General features: G+C 42.8%; 1 protein-coding gene across 1 annotated transcript; it reads right to left on the bottom strand.

The window, feature by feature from the left end:
- Positions 1–120: 120 nt before the first annotated feature.
- On the bottom strand, positions 121–25,343 carry LOC115310522. The gene is made up of 5 exons (XM_040217238.1): positions 25,256–25,343; positions 8,656–8,867; positions 7,064–7,223; positions 6,168–6,286; positions 121–235 (listed from the first exon to the last, which is right to left on the bottom strand). Exons 1-5 carry the CDS (start codon positions 25,341–25,343, stop codon positions 182–184), a joined length of 633 nt encoding a protein of 210 aa, XP_040073172.1. The 3' UTR covers positions 121–181.
- Positions 25,344–26,504: the final 1,161 nt, after the last annotated feature.

Raw genomic sequence — 26,504 nt, 5'->3', positions numbered from 1 at the left:
CAGCCGCCACAAGTCCCACCACATAAACCGACGACGTCTCCCGTGGAACAGCACAAAAACGGAATTGCATTTAATTATCTTTATTATACTCTTAAAACGGAGGGGGGGGGGGGGAAGAATAATCATTTAAAACGCAAACATAAAACAAATATTAGAAAAAAAAAGTGACAAGACTTCTCCCTCATGCTTGGTCCTGGACCACTTCTGGCCCCGCACCTCCAAATGCGCGCACTTGCTTGAGGGTGATTCCACGTCAGTTCATGCAATGATGGTCCGGGTCATAATTTAGATATTTTTGTTAAAAATATATATGAAAGCCATGTTCTTGGGAGGAACATTCAGCTAGATATGAACGCCGTAACAATTGTTTTCGCTGAGATATAAAATAGAGAAGCTTGAAGCGTGGAAATTGAGAAGATTTCACAATGCTACTTTGCACAGTCGTCATTTCCTTATCGAACCTTTCACGGAACCACAACTTTTTATTAGGTTCTACAAAGGTTAAACACCACGCACATAAAAAAATTAAAAATATCCATAAAATATTTCAATGCAAACAAAAATATCAAACATGGCACAAAAACGCGTTTTAGAGACATATTCACAATTTTTTTGCAAATAAACCATCTTTTTTAATACTTCACAAAACATATCAAAATGCGCGTATTTAAATATTCTTTACGAATATATAAAGATAATATGCCCACCCTTAAACATATTTTTGTTATCAACTCGGAAATTCGGCTGATTTCTCAAAATGTGGCAAGATTGGGCATCGATATTTAAAAAACTCCATATTTCATTTTCTTTAAACTCCCCTTGGCACTTTGCAGTGACTTGAACTAACCTGTGATGGCAAAAGATTGAATAACGTATGACCTCCAAGCGGGAAAAGCTACGACAAACCTTCACTCGGAGCGAGCCGACGTCTTCGTCATCGCGGCTTTGCCGCACAGCACCAAACGTTTGGGCGTTAGTTATGGCATGTATTTTATATTATTAAAATTCTTTTTTTATAGGCGGTGAGTATTAGTGACGTGAAAAAGAACTTTGAGCTGGAATACCATTAATTAGCTTTGAATTCACAGGAATAAAACGGCCCCATTCTGCAAATTCGCTACCTATGCACATACAAAAGCTTAAAACTCTCAGTTGCGCGAATGGTCATGTATACATCTGGCCTCTCGGCATATGATGACTTTCACAGATGAGTTTCCTGGATTCCTTTGACAGGTTTTACGGTGGTCCACTTTGCTTGCTTCACCGCACGAAACTCTCGAACTCGAAGACAGTTGTGAGCACTGAGCAGAGTGGTTTGACGCGTTTTGCGAAGTGCTGAAGGCATGTAGTTCCCACCAGGAACGCAAGCGATTGTACGTGCTTCTGCCACCAATCATCCTGAAGAAAAGCAATATTGCGTCTGGTGTCGGGTGCGACTGCCTACATGATTGATCAAACATGAAAACTGAAGCGCAAAGGTGGTGTTTGGGCAACCCCGGATCCCTACATGGGGAAAAAAGGAAAGCCGAAGACGTGGGGGTTGCAATTGAGTACTACACACGTGACGACCTCGCACGCTCTGTTCAAAGCCCCGACAAAAAGGACGTCGTCAAAGCCATGATCAACGACATGCTCAAAGTCGTAAAAAGGTTTATGACCCGCTCTATTAAGGAAGCTTACCAGCTGTTTAGGAAGGACCATCCCCAACCCGAACTAGGCATCTCCAAACTTTATTCCCTACGACCAAAATGGGTAAAAAAAAAAAAAAAAAGTCCCGAGCACGAGGTGTGCGCATGCATATATTGCGTCAATTTTCAGTTGCTTTTAACGGCAATAACAAATGCCCCAAAGAAGACATTTACTGAAGACGACCTCAAGCGCATCTACCTCTTCTGCGCTCCACAGAACGATTGCTTTCTGCGCCGTTGCGAAAAGTGCCCAAAAACGCAGAGCATCTCGCTGCAGTCGCATCATCTCGACGAAGACGAAGAGATCTGTTTCGCGTTATGGGACGCTGGCGAACTCGTCAAAAAGGTTATGGACTATTTTGCCTTCCTGCGGCAATAGGAGAGCGAAAAGTATATGAGGCATTCTTACATCCTTGACCTTGAACGAAGCCTGATACATGACACAAGAACCGCCTTACCACCCAAGGCAGTGATGTTCCACTTCGATTTTCGGAAAAATGGACAGTACTCTTTCCAACCGAAGTGCAGAGTTTTCATTGAAAAAAACTCAAGTGTCTCTCTCCACAAGTGTGGTTACGTCCACGCAAGGCACGCAAAGCTTTGCCGTTGTCACCGATGGTACACGACACATGACACAGCTCACGCTCTTCTAGCCACATAGGCCATAAAAGAGTGTGTTAATGTTCATTTCCCAGTCTTTTTTGAAATTTCAAGAATCGCTTCCAATTCAACGAATCGTCTCGGAAGCCGCACTCTTCGGCAAGATGGATCTTTTCAGCCACTGGACACGGAGAAAGCGCTTGTGATGAAGTAGGTGGAAGAACCAACGCTCACCAAGTTGAGATCTTCGCTCAACTCAACGATTGCCACCGCTAAAGACTTTGTGGAAGTGCTACGTAAAAAAGTAACAAATGTCTGCATGTTCCACCTGTCTGTGGAACGGGTTCGAGAGTTTCGTGCTGTAAAGCAAGCAGAGTGGACCACCATAAAACCTGTGAGAGAAATCCAGGCTTCTCATCTGTGGAAGTCATCATATGAAGAGAGGCCGGATGTATACATGGCCACTCGCATAACTTAGAGTTTTAAGCTTATCTATGCATAGTTAGCGAATTCGCACAGTGGGGCTGTTTTGTTCCTGTGAATTGTAAGCTAATTAATGGTATTCCAGCTCAACGTCCATTTTCGCGTCACTAATACTCAGCCCTTATGAAAAAAAAAGAAATTAAATAATATAAAATACATGCCATAACTAACCCTCAAAACGTTTGGTGCTGTGCGGCAAAGCCGCTATGACGAAGACGTCGGCTCGCTCCGAGTGAAGGTTTGTCGTAGCTTTTCCCGCTTGGAGGTCATATGTTACTCAATCTTTTGTCATCACAGGTTAGTTCAAGTCACTGCAAAGTGCCAAGGGGAGTTTAAAGAAAATAAAAGATGGAGTTTTTTAAATATCGACGCCCAATCTTGCCACATTTTGAGAAATCAGCCGAATTTCCGCGTTGATAACAAAAATATGTTTAAGGGAGGGCATATTATCTTTATATATTCGTAAAGAATATTCAAATACGCGCATTTTGATATCTTTTGTGAAGCATTATGAAAGATGGTTTATTTGCAAAAAAATTGTGAATATGTCTCTAAAACGCGTTTTTGTGCAATGTTTGATATTTTTGTTTGCATTGAAATATTTTATGGATATTTTTAATATTTTATGTATGTGTTGTATAACCTTTGTAAAACCTATTAAAAAAGTTATGGGCGCCGTGAAAGGTTGGATCAGGAAATGACGGCTGTGCAAAGTAGCATTGTGAAATCTTCTCAATTTCCACGCCTCAAGCTTCTCTATTTTATATCTCAGCGAAAAAAATTGTTACGGCGTTCATATCTAGCTGAATGTTCCTCCCAAAAACATGGCTTTCATATATATTTTTAACAAAACTATCTAAAATATGACCCGGACCATCATTGCATGAATTGACGTGGAATCACCCTTGAGTATCCTCCTGAAAAAGCAAACAAAACAGTAGTTGAAATTAAAAAAAAAGACCTGATGCAATATCGGCTATCAATGCAAACCAATCAAATCAACACGGGTATTGTGCTTGCCTGTAAAATGAATTACGTATTTATACTTGTTGTTTATGCTCCACTGGAGAATAAAAAGGTCACTAGTGGATCTTGTTTCTGTTTCTGTAATTTTATGTCAACGTACAGAACCAAGTCTACTGATTATTGGCAATTTAGGGCAAATGCCGCAAACACCGTTGTAATTTCGCAGGTGGTATAAAGAACTGCTAAAGCCCACAACTATAAAACTTGGAGGCACATCATCGTGTGCATTAAAGGAGTCATGAAACGCTCTTCCACGTTTTTCCTGTTTAGCTTTCTTTGTCAACTCATAAATCGCGCATTCTACCAAAGAGTTCAAGAAGACGGAAAGAGGGGAGTCTCCTCTTGCTCGGACTCTCGTTTGTGTACCCGGACACAGCCATTCTCCCCCGTCGCTCAAAATTCAGACAAAAGTTGCTTTCCCCACACCGTTCACCCTAAAGCTGACAGTGCTGTGGAAGCTACGTGCTCGTCGTGCCAGCCACACTTTTGCCACGTGATCACGCTCTCTTGCGCATACCCACGCGCAGAGAATGGGGTCAAATGATAAATGCGAGGTGACTGATTGGTCCGGCAAGCGCGTAGCTTCCACCACAATGTCAGCTTAGGGATGAAGGGAATTAGTAAGGTCCGGTTTCGTGTGACGTGCGCTTGGGCCCGGTGACGCGCTGCAGAGGCCCAGTGACGCGCTGGGGGGACCGCGGATGTATCACAGTGAAAAGGCAGACAGCTTACGAAGGGAAGGAGGTACGAAATAGTCCGTTGTGTTTTCAAACTTTCGTACCGAAAGCCAGGCTTCTGACTTTCTACCTTTTTTTTTAGGCCCATTGAAAGATGTGTGCTATTAGCAAAATCCCAATAGAAATTGATTCATTCCAGCCCGAAACTCGTTTCATGGGCCATTTAAGCTACGTTGGCTCGTGAATGTAGGCTTGCATTTTATTAGTAATAATAAAGAAGATACAGCTTCTCCTCCTGCTGCAGTTTTGTTTGTTCTTATATATTGCGACTTATATTGTATGCACATAATTACATTCAATCCACAGTGGATAGATTACGGCCCGTTTACACCTGAAGACCTCTTAAAAAAATGTCTGCTCCTAGCCAAAAATAATGACGCCCCCATGTACACTTTAAGAAAAAGCCCGTGCACGTGGTTTCCCGCACAACACTCGGAGAGCCAATTACCCCAACTTACGGAGGCAGACCGTAACCAGACAAAAAAAAAAAAAAAAAAAAGCAGCCTGAGTTGGCATGAAGCAATGCAAAACGTCACGCTTGCATTACTTAATGCTACAACTCAGACTGCGTTTTTTGGTCTAAACTTATGTTTCGGCATCGTCATTCGCTGAGCTGCCTCCATGAGTTGCGCTGATTGGCTCTCAGTGTTTCGCGAGAAAGTAGACGCACAGGCTTTTTTTAGAGTGTAGCGAATTAACGGTACTTGTAAGAGCATTTAAGTGAGTTCTTGAATTCAGTTATCCAGATGTCCATGTTTGTAACGCATACTGCCTCAATCATACAGCGGACGTTTGGTCACCGCGTCATTTAAAGGGGCGGTGCAACGATTTTCGAACTTCGATCAAAGCTTTCTGGAAGTTGCCCCCTGACACTTCTGAAGTAAAGAACAGAAAACCGATTTCGCCTGCGTGTCCTAGTTTTTGCGTAAAAAAAAAAGATAAAGATTGGTATTTCGGGCACCCCTCAACTCACTCCCAGTCTTCAGGGTCACACCTGGTCGCACTCCCAGTGACGTCATTCGGAGTGCCGTGTAGCTTCCCGTGTGCTATCTCGGAGGACGCTTCCCCTCCGTCTCTCTGCGTACATTAGCGGGCGCTAGGCTGCAGCTTAGAGCCGAGCGAGGTCACGTAATCTTTCCGCCGTAGTTCCTTCGACTGCTACTTGGGGCTGCAGGTGGGGGAAAAAGCTCGACTTTTGCTTTGCGATTATGCAGCGGAATCGCGACATTTTTAATGAAGGAAGTGTTTTCTCTATCCTCTGGGACACGATAAACAACGTAAAAGTGACGAGATGCAGATGATTTTAATCATAAAATCGTTGCACCGCCACTTTAAAAACGACGTCTTTCTCGTCATTTTAAAGAATTTTTGGGCCGGTTTCTCGCCGCAATGTGACGCCGCCGTCATGCTCCGGCGGCGGCTGTGTGAATCAGACCTAAAGCTTTGTTTATTTTTCTTATACTAAATGTATAAGAAAAATTTCATCCATACGTTGTGCATTGAATGTAATTGTTTCATTTAGCATTGAACTACACGAAAAGCTCGTTTTTTTGTTCGTTTTATGTAGTGTTAGCGGTGTAGGCGACAATCAAATTTTAAGGCAGAATCTGAAAAATGTTCGACCGAAAATTGCTTTCTTTACGTACGCGTCTTCCTGCTTCTTCATGTTGCCGCGCGCGTTGCGGAATCGGTTTCCGAGGTGGAACGTGTATTCCTTGGACGCGAGTCCTCGGAAACTCTCCATTGCAGCGCCTGAAAAAGAGTGTAAAAAAAAACAATTTGACATCCGTGTCTTCTCAAACTTTCTATTCTGCCTGATAGTGACAGAAGTATCGTCCGTTTTAAAACTAAAAACAGCACCCGGCTGGGTCTACGCACTACCTTTTCTATACCTTTAACACCTAGCCCAGCGAGGAGTGTGTATTCATTGCAGCCTGAAAACAATGTAAGCACATTTTGTGACATTATGATTAAAGTCTACATTTAAAGCTATGCAGCTGCATTTAAAGCTATCGGAGATGTTCATTCTATACAAAAAAAAATATTTTAATTTAGAATCTTTTTATTACTTTTTTTTTTGGAATAGCTAGCAACGTAAGGGTTTTCCTTCGGAACTAAAAAAAGTTAAATCAACATATCATTTCTTACATAACAATATTAAAACCAAATAAGCATGCTCAATTAAGCAGCAAAATCATATCTACCATTTCAAGAAAAAAAAATAAGGTTCCGAGTTTTAAGATCTTACTAAAATTAAATACTTTAATGGCTATGCCGTTTTTTTCTTATCTATTCATATATTTTTCTTTGGTACTTAGAGCAACATAGCTTTAATAAGCAGGTTACATACCTGACATTAACCTCTGATAAAATGTGACACTTGAATTTTATTCCCTTAGATATATGTGACAATTTTCTTAATTTGTATTCATGGGTTGATACACATGGAGAGAATTATAAATAATGATTAGGATTTAAACTCCCAATTAACATTCATTGCGTTCAATAGTATTTAGTGGGAATACTTACGACGAACAGCCTTCTCGGCTGCCGTCCCTTCGAAGACGCGCTTGCCCGTTGATCGTTTGTAGGTGTAGGTTACGGCTAACTCTAATGTGAACAAACTGCTCATCATTCCGTTTGCCTTTTTGGCAAGTGTTGGGCCATCGAAGCTCTTGAGGTGGGAGACCTGCAAGTAGAAGTGTCATGAAAAGATTTTTTAATGAATGCAAAGTATAGGTCACGGGACACAAATTAGAATCGGAATGCTCATATAGCAAAACATACGCATTATATAAAATGTAGAGTTTACCAAAACTAGGATTATATGCCAACGTGTCAGAGGTTGTGGCAATAATATACAAAAGACAAAAGCAAAAAGAAAAGAGACACTTGAGTTTTATTGCGGAAAAATGATTTCCGACCGCCAAAAAAGATAAACCGCATATACGTTCTGCTAAATATGTCGCCATAGTTCCACTCTAAACATTCACGTGCTTTCCTTTCTCATGAAACACTTTAGAGCCAATCACAGAAATCAGCGGGACATTCTCGGTGAATAACGATGACAAACATGTGTTCAGACTAAAAAATGAAGTCTTCGTTAGGACACTGAGCGTGACGTTTCATGTTGCTCAGTGTCCCAGCGCCGACTTTATTTAGGCCTAAACACCCGTTCGACGCCAGGATTCACCAAGCTCGCTCCACAGATTGTTGTGATTGGCTATTAAGTGTGTGGTGGGAAAGTGAACACACGGGAATTTTTAGAGTCACATGCAATCCTTTTTGGTTTCGGTCGCCGTGTCAAAGGGATGCTGAAACGAAATCTGGATTCCCCAAAACACGCGGCGAAAGCGTGCAACGGGATGCTACAAACACCAAAACATCACTCATGCAGCTATCTCCAACGGATGACCGTATTTGTCAAAAAAAGGAGGTGCATTCAACAGATATATGTTTACGCCATGTTTCTCCGAGAAGGAGAGAGAACGGCCTCGCGTCTTCTCCACGTCGTCGCCTTGAGGGGGCGAAGCGAAGAGAGGAGGAAACGAGATATCTTAACGCCACTCGCCGGTCGGCCCCTGGTTCAATCTCGACCTCTTTTTCCAGGTTCAATCTCGACCTCAACTGGACAAAAAGTTTGCGTCCAGTTGAGAAATTTTAGCTGAGAGAGGGGAAAATTGACGACAAATATTTTAAAGCAGGATGCTTTTATTTCAACTGAGTCCTTTAGCCTTACGTGGTAGTTGACTTCGAATTGTAATTGCAACATGGGCCATAAAAATTTGAATTAAAACGTATTTAGCGCATTTTTGTTAATTAGTCGCTTGATGGTGACGATTAATTTACTACCTAATGTCCGCCGAGCCCGATAAACACGGAGTGAAAACAGTCTCCGTAAAACGCACTCCCTTTTTCTAAAAAATTTAACTGACTAAAAACACATCTGGTATATTTATAAGACGACTTTTTTTCTTTTAATTCAACCTTACTAATAAAGGGTTTTCTCAATTTACTTAGGTATAAAACAACCGAAACGATTGGTTCGAAAATGACTCAACCTTGATTAATTCTCTTACTTTTGGAAGGTACCATTCATTATAATAAAACTGTAAACCAACCATGTATTCGAAATTGCTTTCTTCAGCCAGAAAGGCCTCCATGGCTGCAACATCCTCCTCTGTCTCCATGGGCAGTTTCGGTAGCACAGGAGGGGGTGGAGAAGCGGCAGGGGCTGCAGCATGAGCCTCTCTCAGGCGGATGACTTCTTCGCGGAGGCCTCCCACCTCTTCGTGCAGTACTTCCAGTTTTTGAAAAACCTTCTTGAAGGAAGCTAGAGAAACGTTTTTTTAGACTTTTCAGAATGCAAAGCTTACTTGGTCATGGGATACCATTTTGCTGTTCTGCAGTTGTCCTGCTGCAGAACACCAAAATTTCTTAAAAGAGTCAAATTAACGTAAGGCACATTGCTATACTTCGGCTCAGCCTGTGATGGACTACGAGCCAAAGCTACGGGCCGTGAGGTCGTATCACGAGCAAATAAAAAGACGAGGTGTATCGCTTTGATTCGAACCTCACGTCCAAGCGATATACTACGTGTTTCAAAGTATATTGTCATTGGACCTGCTGGTCAGTAGCTTTGGCTTGTAGTCCATCGTAGGGTAATACAAAATATAGCTCTGGAAAAACTCTTAGTAAAGGGTATCGAAGAATTAAAAAACAACTATTTTGCGATAAAAAAACGCGTGAGATCCTTCATGTTCCAAATAGTATAAATTTCTGGCAAACCGCGATTCGTGGGATCCGCGGCCACGGTGCTCGCGCTGAAGAGCGTGCTTTTGTGTCTAGTATGAGCTCACGGTAGCGCGGTGGCGGATCACGGATGCGGTATGCTGAAACTATGTAACATAGAATTTAAGCATACCTCTACCGTGATCCGCCTCTGCGCTACTTTGGGCTCGCGCTACGCTTGCAAGCATACGGGAATGGTACACTCTAAAAAAAGCCCGTGCGTCTACTTTTCCGCAGAACACTCGGAGAGCCAGTCACTGCAATTCGTGGAGGCAGCTCAGCGAATGACAATGCCTAAACATAAGTTTGGACCAAAAAAATAAAGTCTGTGATGTAGCATTAAGAAACGTAGATCGTCACGCTTGCATTGCTACATCGCAGTCTTCGTTTTCTGGTCTAAACATATATTCCGGCATTGTCATGCGCCGAGCTGCATGCCTCCGCAAGAGAGGCTTGCACTAGCACTGGTTTCCACGGGCACGGTAGCGCCCCCGGAGCGCTACCATGCCCGTGCAAACCAGTGCTAGTGCTGGGCCAAAATTCTCCAATACTGAAAACATATGATTGAATTGCCTGTGAGATGCAATTGTCTAATTGAACTAAAAGAAGTCAGAAACCAATAAACTTCTTAACAATAATTTACAACCTAACCCTTATATTAAATTTGTATGTAATTTGTATTGGCGTTGCTGTGTTTTGGTACAATTTGGGAGATTTTTGTCGCACATATGAAACTTTGGGTTTGCTTTGCAGCCGGGATTATTTCAGTATCTAATCTGAATTTCTATAAGTCGCCAGCTTTTCCAAAGATTGGTTCGATAATTTACAACAGCTTCCATAATCAGCCATACATGCACAATGTTGTTGAAACAGGTATTATAAATCAAAACCGTATAAAAGTAAATTAGGCTAATGGCCATATAGATCCGATTGCCTTCTTTGTCAAAACATCCCAGTCAGGCCCGAGGGTAAAATGCCAGAGTGTCAGTACGCCCTTTCGATTTACATGCACCTCCTGTACCAGTCCAGAACAGTGCAGGGCGGTGCAGTTCCGGTAGGTGTATTGCGATAAGGGTGGATGATGCATACCGCCCCACGCTTTTCTGCACCGGTGACGGAGGCGCAGGTAAATCGAACAGGCTAATGATATCAAGCGTATATTTTCAAATTCAAATGGCTGTGCCATCAGTGCACCTGATAACCGAAAAACTAAGCAATCTGCAGAATTAGAACGTAAGGAACGTGTTGGTAGACTTAAAAAAACAAAGAATTCACACAAAGATGGCAAGATCACAGACGGGTACGTATACTTCAACCCATAACAAACATTTATTCAGGCGCGATCGTTCGCCCGCTTGCCGGCCCCCCCTCTTGGAGAGGGCGAGGAGCGGAAGGAGTGAGGGAAATTCAAAGGAAGAATTGCGAAGAGGGCGGGGGAGAGGGGGGGGGGGAGGGAGGAGGGGGGGCGAAAGCGGAAAGATACGGAAGGACCTGATAGGGCAGGTGGAACGAGTTATCCGCCAAGGTCGTCTAGCCCAAACTTGAGAGGTCGGGGCGCAAGAACGCGATCTCTCGTTCGGAGAGCGTCAGCGAGGTAGAGGAAACGTTTACATCTGAGCCTTTTATGGCGTACAACTGGCTCTGAAACCGCTAGACAGGCGTGTGCTCGAACCTGGGCGAACACTCCCGCACGCAAGCCCGTGAAACCATGATCGGATGCCCCGCCGCCGAGTCCTCCCAGGGCTCCGCCACCTCTCTGGAATGCTCCCGCAGGCGGTCGTTGACACACCTGCCTGTGTCCTCCGCCGCAGATGAACGGGGTGGAGAAGACCCTCTCTTTTTTACATGGGACGTACCCGTGCATCCTAGAGCAAGTATTTTTTAGGGAAGTGCAATTAACCATTTTACACAATTGTCTGAGTTTCAATTTGCAGTTGAACGTCACTCCTAGATCGAATCTTGACGCGGGCGCTTTAAGCCGATGCGCTGTTTGTGCGTATAGGTTGTATTCACTGGCGGCTATAGCTGAGCTCGCTGGTACTGCTGGTACTTTCGAACCACCGGAGGGGAGAGAGGGGGGAAAGCTGCTTTTGTATGAATGTTGAGTGAAAGTTAATCTTCTATAATTCGAGAATAGCGACGTCTGGGGAAGCCTGGGACATACAAAGGAAAGTCCCGGTGAGAAGAAAATTTCTCCTTCCATTCTTCTCTTGTGATGGCCCCAGAGCTGACGGGAACTCTTCCCGAGCATGTGCTATGAGCATTTAGTTACCTCTGCTCAACCTGAGTAGAGTACCAGGGTAAGGTTTATATTCAGAGACCGGGGCTGTGCATCGGGTCGTACCTTGCACGGGTTATGAGTGAAGTATTTGTCAAGTACGTAGATCGGGCGATCAAGGAGCGACTGGAGGATTCCGCGACGGGCTGCCGGGTGTATCGTTATGTAGGTGACTACGTAATCATACAGACCCTGACACAAAGAAACCCTGACAAAATCATGGAGGCCTTCAGGCGCGTTCACACATATGCAACCGAGTAAGACCGAGAGAGAGACAAGACCGGTTTTTGAGCCCCTCGCGACTTCTTAGGACCGGATGAACTGCAGCGGGGCTGGTGCTAAGACGTCGCAAGAGGCTTAAAAACCGGTCTGGTCTCTCTCGGTCTTACTCAGTTGCATTTGTGTGAAGGGCGCTTTCTCGTCGGGCCCCTGCGGATCTCGTCTTTAAAACGGAGGATTCCTCCTGACGGAAAACTTTCCAATTTTTGGACCTTCGTTTAGCGATCCGTCCCGGGGTAATCTGCTGGGAGTTTAGGCAAAGGACTGAAAAGCCAGTTCAGCTTTTCGCAAGCGCTCACTCCACGATCGTTAAGCTATGGCTCGTCAAGTCCCTTCTGACGTCAGCGCGTTCTAGATGCTGCCCTAATTACGGGGAGCATAGTGTCCGGCTGCAGACGCAGAGGTTGAGGAAGGCCGGCTTTTCCCGACGACCTGCTATAAAACTCGCTCAAGAGGCTAATTTCCGCCCCTGCTACTCCGACACCGGCACCCAGACGATGGAAAAGAAAGGTGGCCGTCATTCCTTATACACACAACACAACTCATCGGCTAAAGCGCTCGCGTCGAGATTCGATGTAGGTGTCGCGTTCAGCTGCAAAGTCAAACTTAAAGAATTGTGTAAAATGGTTAATTGCGCTCCCCTAGAAATGTCCTGCTCTAAGATGCACGGACATCAGTTCGTCTCAGGTAAAAAAGAGAGGGTCTACTCCATCCCACTCACCTGTGGCGGTGAATGCATTAGCCAGACAGGCAGGTGTATCAACGACCGCCGGCAGGAGCATCCCAGAGAGGTGGTGGAGCCCGGGGACGACTCGGCGCACCCGATCGTCGTGCATCGGCGTGCGTGCGGTGGGTGTTCGCCCAAGTTTGAGCACACGCGCGCCTTCGGGTTTTACAGGTTAGGTTAGGTTAGGTTAGGTTAGGTTAGGTTAGGCTTAGTCGTACGCCATAAAGGGCTCAGATGTAAACGTTTCCTCTCCCTCGCTGACTCTTTCCGAACGAGAGATCGCGTTCTTGCGCTCCGAGCTCTCCAATTTGGCGACCTTGGCAGATAACGCATTCCTCCTGCCCCTATCGGGTCCTTTCGTATATTTTCGCTTTCGGTCCCCCCCTCTTTCCTATTCTTCATTCGGATTTCCCTAACTCCTTCCGTCCCTCCCCCTCTCCGGGATAGGGAGCCGGCGAGCGGGCGAACGCATGCCCCTGAATAAATGTTTGTTTTGAGTTGAAAGACACGTATCCCTCCGTGTTCTTGACCTCCTTTTTCTTTCTTTTATCTGTAGGAAGTTCACTATATGTCATGAATAGTATAGCCACAGGAAGCCAAACATTCAGAACATTAAAAAAATTTTAAATGGGCACTGAAGTCGATCCTGAGATCGTCCTTTTCTGTTGACAACTCGATCTAAACGCTCTGAGCATTAAAAAAAAAAAAAAAAAAAAAAAAAAAAAAAACTGAATTTACAATTGTGCGTAGCTTGTTGCCTGGTTAAAAGCATGTTCAAAGATCGCGACATGCCCTTTCTGAAAAGAATTTTCTTCCAAGTGAAGGGGTCGATGTAGAGCGCTTGTCGGCGAGTTGCAATCGATGGCTTCGGCCGTCGTGAATAAGAGGAGTCTTATCCGAATGTGCACCTTTGAAACTCTCTTCAAAACAAATTATAATAAAATCATTCGGAATCTGCGCGTATTGCAGCACTTATTAGATGTGGGAACTAACACCTTCTAAACAATATAACATAAAAAGTGACCTCCTGAAAATGATTTCAATACCCTTTTAAAGGCCGGCCCGCAGGCAGAGAGAAGGAACCCGACCCTCGCTTTCCTTCTCGCCACTGTGAAAGGAGGAAATCGCCTCTCGTTTCCTCCTCGCCATTTTCCGATTTCTTTTTTTTTTTTTTTTTTGACAGGTATGGGGTGGAAGAAATGGAAGCTTCAAGGATTTGAAAAGATTATCCAGAAGCCAGCCGGCACACCTGCGACAAGTAGCTGAACCAACCTGTAACTGTTTGGAGCGAGCTTGGCACTTGCTCTTCCTAGGGTGCCTTCAAAGCGCACATGAAGGCTCCCTAGCTCTTCCCGACGAGTTGCATTGGCTCTTTTTTAGCATTGGTTTGGAAGACGATTCTTTGCTGTTGTGAGAGCACAAATGCCTCGTTCTGCTCAAAGAAGTAGTCATCGAAGTATCAATTTTAATATAAATATCTGATTTGGCATCTTTCGTTGTTTAGGCAGATTCATGGCGACAAACGGGAAGTACGAGCGGCGTTTTCTGTATATCAGGGATGGCGCTCCATAGACCAGTGGTTCTAAATCATTATGGTTCGTAAACCGGCAGAGGTGACGGAGGATCCCATCCGTAGTGGGTCTAGCACTTTTCGGTGTAGAGCGTTTTGCTGTAGGGCATTTCGGTGCGGACTTTTTGGTGCACAGACATTTCAGTGTACGGACTTTTTGCTGCAAAGACTTTTCGGTGCGGGACTTTTCGGTGCGCGGATATTTCGGTGCACGGACATTTTGATGCATGGACATTCGACGCTATGGTTTGCCCGCCGGCATCTCTTTTCCAACGTACGCAGACAAGCTTCACATCGTGTTTGTGCGTTGAGTTGATAGAGATAGTCTCCTCTATAAGGTTTTGGCATTATTATTGGTCCCGCGTGTAGGAGACGACCCAAACAGCAAGACGTTTGAAGTTGTTTGTGTGTTCAGAACAATTTTGAATATCTCCAAATGCGCCTCCTCCGCGTAATCGCATAGCTCCGATTGTTAATAATAAATTGTGATGACCACGCACGACAAAAAAAAATATAATTATTACTTGTAACTCATTAGGGAATAAAGTAGGCGTGTGCGGGTACAAAATAAGTGTAATCAAATCAAATATCGATTTGAATCAAGTAAACAAGCCGAATTCGGTGAATGTTAAATCTATATTATTTGGTATCAGATGTTTGCTCATTCTGGTACGAAACAAAACAGTGACCACAGATCATACACAGAGTATGATCTGTGGTCAACGTCTCCTTCCATGCCATAATGATGTCGCCGGATGTAAAGAACTGCCTTACACTCGTGCTTATACAGGGCGATTTTTTTTTAACGACTAGACATTTTTCTAAAAAAGACGTCAGAGTAACGCAATTGCGGTTTGTGCCTTATCTGTAGTCATCAAAAACACCATATCATTCATTTTTAAAGAGATGTAGTGGACGTGAAGTGGCTCACGGCGTCCTAAAAAGCCTAATTTGGACGCGAATCGTGTTACCGCAATCTTTTCGGCCACCGCACTTCTCGCCCCTTCTACAGTGGCGTTGTCACAGCGATGCACATGATTTGTCGCTTTGGCTTCATGGCGTTAGGCTGTGCCACGCGGAGATGGAGCCCACATAAAATCAGAACTATATTTTCGCGCCCAAATTAGGAGGACGCCGTATAATAGTGTACGCGCGTTACATCTTTTTAAAAATGGACGGTTTGGTGGCTTGCGATTATGGTCAACCACTTTCTAAATACAAGATGCCGTTTTCTTTTCTAATTAGAAGATTAATTAGCGAATTTTAGGCAAATCGGTCGGTTTTAGTTGCGTTCGTTATTGAACCTAATCCTCGCCTGGCCGTATAGCTCACCTACGCAAACCGCAATGGCGCTAATTTTCACTGGACAATTTAGTGGCTTTCGATTACGCCCAACAACTTTATAAATAAACTATCCCGTTTTCTTTTATAATCAAAAAGTTCATTAACAAATCTCTGGTAATCAGTCGGTTTTTGTTGCGTTCTTTCTTGAACCCAATCTTCGCCTGGCCGTATAGCTCACATCCACAAAACGTTAATTTCCATGTTTTTTCTAATATCTAGTTGGTGAAAAAAGCAAAACAAAAAACAATAAACGTTGTATATAAAACAAAGGGCAGTTCTTTTCTGATATAAATAAAACGTGGGGCACGCGCCTTGCATGCATCTCTTTTTTTTTCCCGCCAATGAAAACAAATCCCGGGACATTCGAAATTGAGTTTATGATGGGGCGGGCGCTTTATCACGGGGTATTTTGTCATGTTTCATAAGCTTTATTACTACACAGCAGGAAGCCACGCGAGCCGTATCACGTTGCAAACAGCTAATAGGGTGTTTCTCAAGCAGCTCTAGAACTTTCCATTTTACATTTTGGTTCTTTATACATCTAAAAAAGTTTGGTACTTAGTCCTAAACATTTAATTTATTAGGCATAATTAAAATACTGCAACTCTCGCAAGACGTCTGCCCAAAACATAAAGTTGGCTTCATTGGCGTAAAGTGGCTGCGTCTTTCATTTTTATGCTTGGTCTTTAAAGATTCGTGAAAAGACTTCGCGACCTTATCTGTCAAGCCGCGTACGCGGACAGCGCGGCCTCCTCGTCAAGTTGTTCCCTCATCGAAGACAACACTGAATAAAAGGTACGATCAAATCTTAATGCCTGAAGAAAGCGCAAGTTTAAAATAATTCTAAGGGTGTCAGCTGATTTTATTTCTACTATATTCGAATTCCAACACTCGTCGCGGGCAGCATGAAAGGAAGCACTGCACTCTTGGCGCAAACCAGTGCCCAGTCAACGGTCCTACACTCAAACACGCATCACCACCCGACCTGTTTGAAAAATAAATAATTTCCAGCACTTTTGGTAGAAAAGGCGAATTTTCTACTGAGCGTGATATTTTGCGGACCCAAAAGTCCTGTAGCCGAGATCCGTAGTTCATAGCTTCAGGAAGACGAAGAACGACGGATGCATTATTTCCCGCGGAAGTACTGTTTTGACTTTGAATTCCACATAAAATTGTATATGCACAAATTGTGGCACGATACCGAACTTGCTTGATTGCTTTTCTTTTAAAGACAACATAACCAGGTATAATCTACAGATATTGCAGAATTCATTTTAATTGGCGTACAGCGCGAAAGACAAGTATGGACATAAAGAACACAATAGAGCCCTGCATTTCTACTGCATTTCTTTCCGTACTTGTGGGCAGTTAGTCCGCATGACTATATTCAAAAACTGCCAAATCGTTTAAGCCTACCCCTTTTTATAGTTTTTTTCGTAGATGAATTGTGGCGAATCCCGGCTGGGTTCGGGTAACGTTCTCGCACGTGTTCAAGGACACATTTCGGCATGATTTCCTGCTTGGTGACGACGTTGAGCTGACCGCTGTTCCGCTTCTTTTCTAAGTAGGCGGGGAACGCCAGACACCTAAATTAGCGAAGCAGCCCCAAAACTTGCGGTAGCACACCTTCCGAACTCCTGGGTTTTTTTGGAGATGGCCTTCGCCCACCGTGACAAAGCCACAAACAATTATGTAAGGGCTGCAGAGGCTATTTGGGCATTCCATTTCTTCATCAGCAAACAAATGCGAACAGAAGAGAATGAAAAATTCGTAATACCTGCTGTCTTTTAATAAATTGCAAAATATGCTACTATTGCTAGTTGCACTATTTTACGCGAAGAAAATTGTAATTTTGCGGTTCAATCTCCGTGTTACCCGTTCTATTTGCTGATACGCAAGATACTTGTCGGTTGTCAAGTTTTCAGTTGCATTTGTTGACAGAAACTAAATGCACGCTTGGCCATGAAGAAATTTTTTTAAAGGCTGAAGATAGATGAAATATACCATAAACCGTTTCAGTTTTTATGAAAGTTTGTTTTTACTCTTCTTAGTAGCTTTAACGAGGCGGCCGTCACTCTAGAAAACACCTGTAGTACGAACCTATATATTATGCCCCAGAAATGGTCAGACTGTGTCCCTCTGACTGCAATGTAACAAAAAAAAAAAAAAAAACACAATAGTGATACAATCACTCTTCAGTGTGCCGTTCTTAGAACGACAAATTTTCAACTCTCTGGGTAGAGTTCAAAGTTCGGATAAAAATACCCATCTTTTTTCCTTCTGCTGTGATGTCTATCAGACTGAAAGTATGTATCGTAAACACAAAAGAGGAGGGGGGGTTTCTTTGTATATACGGCACAACCTTACTTACACTGTTTTATCTGAATATTGCTCAGTCTGCTGCGATTATGAGTCTATGGTTATTAAATACGAACAGATAATTATAGCTGTGATTTATCGGCCGCCATCAGGTTGTACTGCAAATTTTTTTGGTTTTGTTGAGAGTTTATTGGATTACGCTACGACTCTAGGTCTCCAGTTAACGTTAATTGGCGATTTCAATATTGATATACTGTCTTTAAGCCCAACGTGTATAAACCTTATGGCGATTGTACAATGCTATGGCTTTCATAACATAATTGATATACCTACAAGAGTTACACTGGAAACAGCTACTGTAATCGATTTGTGTATTACGAATTGTAATCCTAATGAACTCACAGGAGGGGTGTTAACGTGGAATGTAAGCGACCATCTGCCAACATTTTGTTTATTTAAGAGACTTAGGAAAAGCCCCATGTATTTCCCTTGTATAACTTACCGACCTATCAGCAAGGAAAGCCTTGACATGTTTTACTCCTCGGTGTCTAATATCAATTGGGACTTTGTATATAATGAAAGTGATCCAGACATATCATACAATCTTTTTATTAGCAAGCTCATATCTTTATATGACAATGCCTTCCCGCTAAGAACCTTGAAAAAACATAAGAAGTCAAGAAAGCCTTGGGTGACTCCTACGCTATATAAGAGAATAAAATATCGAGACTCCATATACGATAAATTTATCAAGCTAAGAGATAAAGATATCATTGTCAAGTTCAAAAAAGTTCGAAACAAACTAAACTCAGACCTAAAAAAGGCACGTCGCGAATATTATATAAATAAATTTATGAGCATCCTAGGTGACCCTAAGAAAATCTGGAGCACTGTAGGAACTTTGATTTCCAGGCCTAGTGATCCACCTCCCACTGAACTGAAAATTGACGGCGAAAGCTACGGAGGTAAACAGCTCTCAGACTTGTTTAATACTCATTTTCTAACATCAGGAGCATGCTCGTCTTCCCCAACCAATGCAGCTAATGTCATTTCATATATACGTAATAACGTAACTAGCTCAATTTTCTTTTCTCCTACGGACGAGGAAGAAATAAGTACCCTGATTGCTTGCCTTAAAAACAGTACAGCCCCAGGTGAAGACGGTCTCAAAGCTGAACCAATTAAATTCATTTCCAGTCTAATATTAACTCCGCTAACACACATATGCAACACGTCACTGTTAAGTGGTCGCTTTCCAGACAGAATGAAAGTAGCACGCGTTTGCGTTGTACATAAGGGTGGTGTACGGAATGACCTCAATAATTACAGGCCGATTTCTGTACTTCCTATTTTTTCGAAAATTTTAGAACAAATAATTAATAATCGCCTGACTAGTTTTTTCACAAAACATAATATAATCTCCGAGCAGCAGTTTGGGTTTCAAAAAAATAAATCGACGGAAATGGCACTTGTAAATATTAAAGATAAAATTATTACAAACATTGAAAATAATCAGTTTACCATCGGAATATTTCTTGACTTCCGAAAAGCCTTTGATTCAATTAAACATCAAATACTACTAACAAAGCTAAACATGTATGGTGTAAGGGGCATAGCGAACAAATTAATTAATAGTTACTTAAGTTCTCGATTACAATTCACCACTTATAACGGCGTCAAATCAGACATCCATCAAATAGCATATGGCGTCCCGCAAGGATCAATTTTAGGACCATTACTATTTCTTATTTACATCAATGATATCGTTAATATTTCGCATCGCTCAGAAATGGTATTATTCGCAGACGACTCGAATGTATTTTTTTCCGATAGTAACCTCCAGTATCTCGAAAGCACAGCTAATGATTGGTTAATGGATTTATCACTGTGGCTAGTTGCAAACCAGCTTGAATTGAATATTTTAAAAACTAAATATATTGTTTTTAGGGCAAGAAATAAGATGCTTAACTACGACTTAGATATAAAATTTAACTCCTACAAATTAGAGAAAGTTGAGTCATTAAAGTTCCTGGGTGTATGGTTTCATGAACACTTGTACTGGACAACTCATGTGTCCAAGTTGTCTATAACACTCTCCAGATCAATTGGCACAATACACAAATTAAGATATTTATTACCAACATGGCTTAAGTGCCAATTATACTATGCACTTGTTCACTCTCATTTACATTACTGCTCATTGGTTTGGGGTACGACTACTAAAAATAACCTTGAAAAACTACTAGTGCTCCAGAAAAAAGCGATCCGTTCTATCGAGTGTCTAAGTTATAACGATCACACATCTGCTTATTTTAAAAAACATCGCTTGCTTACTATACAACAGTTAATGATGTTCAACCTTACAAAAGTCATCTTTCATTATCTCAAAACTGACACGGGGTCGTTTCACACCCAATTTCCCTTAAGAGAAACTAACTACAATTTAAGACGTGTGGATTATGCTAGAGGTCACACACGTACGAGCTATGGTGAACAAACATTAACACAGCAAATTCCCCAACTTCTAAACATGCATCCTCAAATTCTGGAAATAGCTGAAGCAGTAAATTCAATAGATACGTTCAAAAAAAGAATAAAGGATTATATTTTGAAGCTTGAATAATATATTGGATACAAATGTGTAAACAACCTTGTTTTTTTGTGTTGTATTTTTTGTTTTGTTTTTTATTGTTTTTATCTGTGTTGCCGCTCTGAAACCTGTATGGGGCTCGGGACCTTGGTCAGGTGCTATTAAGCACCTTTTGTCCCTGCCACCCCACTTCAAAATGGTTAATAAATGAAATGAAATGTTCAAGTTCCGTTCACTCGAGATAAGTATGCGGTGTTGTAGCGTGTGTGGCCGCATGCGGAAGTATCTGAACGTAAAAGAACTTGTTGTTGGGCTAGTTGCTGTTGACTATCTGAGTGTTTTTTAGAACTGCAGAAAAAAAGCAAAAAAAAGAAGAAAAGCGAGCCAGACCGAACCCTTCCGAGCTCATATCCAGCCTGCCTAACTAATACCTGGTGTTTGGGATTGAAGCAAAACACCTTGAAGGGTTACGGAGATTTTGTCGGGGGGCCGGTAAGCCCATTAGCACTCGTGCGAGAAGGCCGTAAAAAGCGAGGAGGAAAATGGAGGAGGAAAGGGGAGGAGGAAAAAAAGAAAAGAGGGGGAATCTTCTGCCACGTTGAAGAAAATTTTGAGCGCCCGCCTTTAAAGGCGGGCGCTCAAAATTTTCTTCAACGTGGCAGAAGATTCCCTCTCTTTTCTTTTTTTCCTCCTCCCCTTTCCTCCTCCATTTTCCTCCTCGCTTTTTACGGCCTTCTCGCACGAGTGCTAATGGGCTTACCGGCCCCCCGACAAATACTCCGTAACCCTTCAAGGTTCTCAGCTTCAATCCCAAACACCAGGTATTAGTTAGGCAGGCTGGATATGAGCTCGGAAGGGTTCGGGCTGGCTCGCTTTTCTTCTTTTTTTTTTTGCTCTTTTTCTGCAGTTCTAAGAAACACTCAAATAGTGAACAACAACTAGCCCAACAACAAGTTCTTTTACATTCAGATACTTCCGCATGCGGCCACACACGCTACAACACCGCATATTTATCTCGAGTGGACAGAACTTGAACATCATAGCAGAAGGAAAAAATATGGGTATTTTTATCTGAACTTCGAGCTCTACCCAGAGAGTTGAAAATTTGTCGTTCTAACAACGGCACACTGAAGAGTGATTGTATCACTATTGTGTTTTTGTTTTGTTTTTTGTACAAACTAATAATAATGAGTAATTACAAGTCAAAGATATTGCAGTCAGAGGGACACAGTCTGACCATTTCTGGGGCATAATATATAGGTTCGTACTACAGGTGTTTTCTAGAGTGACGGCCGCCTCGTTGAAGCTACTAAGAAGAGTAAAAACAAACTTCCATAAAAACTGAAACGGTTTATGGTATATTTCATCTATCTTTAGCCTTTGAAAAAAATTTCTTCGTGGCCAAACGTACATTTAGTTTCTGTCAACAAATGTAACTGAAAACTTGACACCCGACAAATATCTTGCGTATCAGCAAAGAGAACGGGATACACGGAGATTGAACCGCAAAATCACAATTTTCTTCGCGTAAAATAGTGCAACTAGCAATAGTAGCGTATTATCCCATTTATTAAAAGACAGCAGGTATTACGAAGTTTTCATTCTCTTCTGTTCGCATTTGTTCGCTGATGAAGAAATGGAATGCCCAGATAGCCTCTGAAGCCCTTACATAATTGTTTGGGGCTCTGTCAGGGTGGGCGAAGGCCATCTCCAAAAAAACCCAGGAGTTCGGAAGGTGTGCTACCACAAGTTTTGGGGCTGCTTGACTAATTTAGGCGTCTGGCGTTCTCCGCCTACTTAGAAAAGAAGCGGAACAGCGGTCAGCTCAACGTCGTCACCAAGCGGGAAATCATGCCGAATTGTGTCCTTGGACACGTGCGAGATCTTTACCCGAACCCAGCCGATGATTCGCCACAATTCATCTACGAAAAAAACTATAAAAAGGGGTAGGCTTAAACGATTTGGCAGTTTTTGAATATAGTCATGCGGACTAACTGTCCACAAGTACGGAAAAAAATGCAGTAGAAATGCAGAGCTCTATTGTGTTCTTTATGTCCATACTTGTCTTTCGCGCTGTACGCCAATTAAAATGAATTCAGCAATATCTGTATATTATGCCTGGTTATGTTGTCTTTAAAAGAAAAGTAATCAAGCAAGTTCGGTATCGTGCCACAATTTGTGCATATACAATTTTATGTGGAATTAAAATTCAAAACAGTACTTCCGCGGGAAATAATGCATCCGTCGTTCTTCGTCTTCCTGAGGCTATGAACTACCGATCTCGGCTACAGCACTTTTCGGTCCACAAAATATCACGCTCAGTAGAAAATTCGCCTTTTCTACCAAAAGTACTGGAAATTATTTATTTTTCAAACAAGTCGGGTGGTGATGCTCCAAGAGTGCAGTGCTTCCTTTCATGCTGCCCGCGACGAGTGTTGAAATTTGAAACACCCGATTAGCTGTTTGTAACGTGATACGGCTCGCGTGGCTTCCTTCCGACTAGTAATAAAGCTTATGAAACATCACAAAATACCTCGTGATAAAGCGCCCGCCACATAATAAACTCAATTTCGAATGTCCCGGGATTTGTTTTCATAGGCCGAAAAAAAAAAGAGATGCATGCAAGACGCGTGCCACACGCTTTATTTATATCAGAAAAGAACTGCCCTCTGTTTTATATACAACGTTTATTTTTTTTTTTTTGTTTGTTTGTTTTTTCACCTACTAGATATTAGAAAAGACGTGGAAATTAACGTTTTGTGGATGTGAGCTATACGCCAGGCGAAGATTGGGTTCAAGAAAGAACGCAACAAAAACCGACTGATTACCTAAAATTTGTTAATGAACGTTTTGATAATAAAAGAAAACGGGATAGTTGATTTATAAAGTTGTTGGGCGTAATCGAAAGCCACCAAATTTTTCAGTGAAAATTAGCGCCATTGCGGTTTGTGCAGGTGAGCTATACGGCCCGGCGAGGATTAGGTTCAATAACGAACGCAACTAAAACCGACCGATTGCCCCAAATTCGCTAATTAACCTTTTAATTAGAAAAGAATACGGCATCTTGTATTTAGGCAGTTGTTGGCCGTAGTCGCAAGTCACCAAACCGTCTATTCTTAAAGGGATGTAACGCGCGTACGGCGTCCTCCTAATTTGGGCGCGAAAATATAGTTTTGCTTTTATGTGGGCTCCATCTCCGCGTGGCACAGCCTAACGCCATGAAGCCAAAGCGACAAATCATGCGCATCGCTGTGACAACGCCACTGTAGAAGGGGCGAGGAGTGCGGTGGCCGAAAAGATTGCGGTAACACGATTCGCGTCCAAATTAGGTTTTTTAGGACGCCGTGAGCCACTTCACGCCCACTACATCTCTTTAAAAATGAATGATTTGGTGTTTTTGAAGACTACAGATAAGGCACAAACCGCAATTGCGTAACTCTGACGTCTTTTTTAGAAAAATGTCTAGTCGTTAAAAAAGGAAACCGCCCTGTATAAGCACGATTGTAAGGCAGTTCTTTACGTCCGGCGACATCATTACGGCATGGAAGGAGACGTTGACCACAGATCACACTCTGTGTATGATCTGTGGTCAATGCCTTTTTTTTTCGTACGAGAATGAGCAAACATTTGATACCAAATAAAATAGATTTAGCATTCACCAGATTCGGCTTGTTTACTTGATTCAAATCGATATTTGATTTGATTACACTTATTTTGTACCCGCACACGCATACTTTATTCCCTAATGAGTTACAAGTGATAATTACATTGTTTTTTTTTTTTGTCGTGCGAGGTCATCACAATTTATTATTAACAATCGGAGCTTTGCGATTACGCGCGAGGAGGCGCATTTGAAGATATTCGACATTGTTCTGAATACACAAACAACTTCAAACGTCTTGCTGTTTGGGTCGTTTCCTACACGCAGAACCAATAATAAAGCCAAAATCTTATAGAGGAGACTATCTCTATCAACTCAACGCACAAACACGATGTGAAGCGTGTCTACGTACGTTGGAAAAGAGATACCGGCGAGCAAACCATAGCGTCGAATGTCCATGCATCAAAATGTCCGTGCACCGAAATATCCGCGCACCGAAAAGTCCCGCACCGAAGAGTCTTTGCAGCAAAAAGTCCGTACACTGAAATGTCTGTGCACCAAAAAGTCCGCACCGAAATGCCCTACAGCAAAACGCTCTACACCGAAATGTACTAGACCCACTACGGATGGGACCCTCCGTCACCTCTGCCGGGTTACGAACCATGATGATTCAGAACCACTGGTCTATAAAGCGCCATCCCTGATATACAGAAAACGCCGCTCGTACTTCCCGTTGTCGCCATGAATCCGCCTAAACAACGAAAGATGCCAAATCAGATATTTATATTAAAATTGATACTTCAATGACTACTTCTTTGAGCAGAACAAGGCATTTGTGCTCTCACAACAGCAAAGAATCGTCTTCCAAACCAACGCCTAAAAAGAGCCAATGCAACTCGTTGGGAAGAACAAGTGCCAAGCTCGCTCAAAACAGCTACTCGGTTGGTCCAGCTCCTTGTCGCAGGTGTGCCGGATGGCTTCTGGATAATCTTTTCAAATCCTTGAAGCTTTCATTTCCTCCACCCCAAACTTGTTAACAAAAACAAACAAAAAAACAAACAGGCAGTTAGCAAACAAAACAAAAAAAATTTGAAAATGGCGAGGAGGAAACGAGAGGCGATTTCCTCCTTTCACAGTGGCGAGAAGGAAAGTGAGAGCCGGGTTCCTTCTCTCTGCTTGCGGGCCGGCCTTTAAGCGAAGTATATGGTATTCAACCACTTACCCGCCTGCAGTGCATAATAATCTGCCATAGACAGTTTCCTTCCCATGGACTTGTATTGCGGCCGTTCTGGAATGTAAACAAATAGCATTAGTTCATCAGCTGAAAATACCAAAAAATTTTGCATGTATATGACGTCCTAATACTGTGGACGAGGCGCGCGCACCGAAGCATGCGAGGTATTTATGACGAAAATAATCGCTGGAGAAAGGGAACAAGAGGGATAGAGGACAAGCACAAATCTCTCCACACAGCTGTAGGTGACTGGTGCGCGAGAGAAAAAAACCGCCTGGTCCGGGTATCGAACCCGGGACCCCTCCATTTCCAGTGGAGCGCTCTATCAGGGGTTAGACGTCAGTAGAGCAAACGGGTTTTATCAGCTTCCACTAGTCTAACACCACAAAGGGTGAAAGCTTGCAATTTAAGGTTACTAATATAATGCAATGGAATGGAAAGGTGCATGCGAGCTGGACAAGAATGACGAAAATACTTCCTGGAGAAGGGGAACAGGAGGAACAAAGGACAAACACAAATCTCCGAACACAGCTAATGTTTCGATCGCGCACCAGTCACCTAGCAGTGTTTGGAGATTTGTGTTTGTCCTTTGTCCCTCTTGTTCCCCTTCTCCAGGGATTATTTTCATCACTCTTGTCCAGCTCGCATGCACCTTTGCATTTAGTTGCATTATCATCCAGGAATTTATGCTCGCCGTTCCGCCGCGTGTGATGCGGTGTTCTCGCCAGTTCTTTGTTTTACGCTATTTTCACCTTTGTCTACGTACTGGTGACAGCATGTATACATGTGTTTTCGTTCAAGCACTCAACTGGGGTCACGTACAAAGTATCAGCCAATCGGCAGCCGTGCTTGTTTGCGATCATAACCAAGAGTCCTCACGTACGAAGTCGATTTCATTAAAATATATCTGCTTATGCTCGTGCTTCATAAAGTTCTCTTCAATTTGGTACGATGCTACACTGCTCGTATGGCAAAACACACCTGCGCTATTTCGCAGTTTACTTCGGAATTGTTTGGTCTATGGAAAATTTGGCCGATTTTGTTCACGCCTCAAATGACCATATTTCTTAAAATTGTAGTTGTAGGGGTACTCTTTCTGTGCTAGTGAAACCATAAAAAGTGAGTGGCGCCAGCTGTGTCGTAATAGTACAATAGAAAGCTAGGCAGAGCGTCTAGCCGTGAAGTTAGTGCTTGCCGAATTTGTCAGAAACTGCCAGCTTTGCATGAGCTTCGCGTG

This window comes from Ixodes scapularis, unplaced genomic scaffold, assembly GCF_016920785.2.
Source record: "Ixodes scapularis isolate PalLabHiFi unplaced genomic scaffold, ASM1692078v2 ptg001158l_1___fragment_5__unscaffolded, whole genome shotgun sequence".
Lineage (NCBI taxonomy): Eukaryota > Metazoa > Arthropoda > Arachnida > Ixodida > Ixodidae > Ixodes > Ixodes scapularis.
The sequence above is the reverse complement of the archived record's forward strand: the minus strand, read 5'-3'. Positions and strand labels throughout refer to the sequence as shown.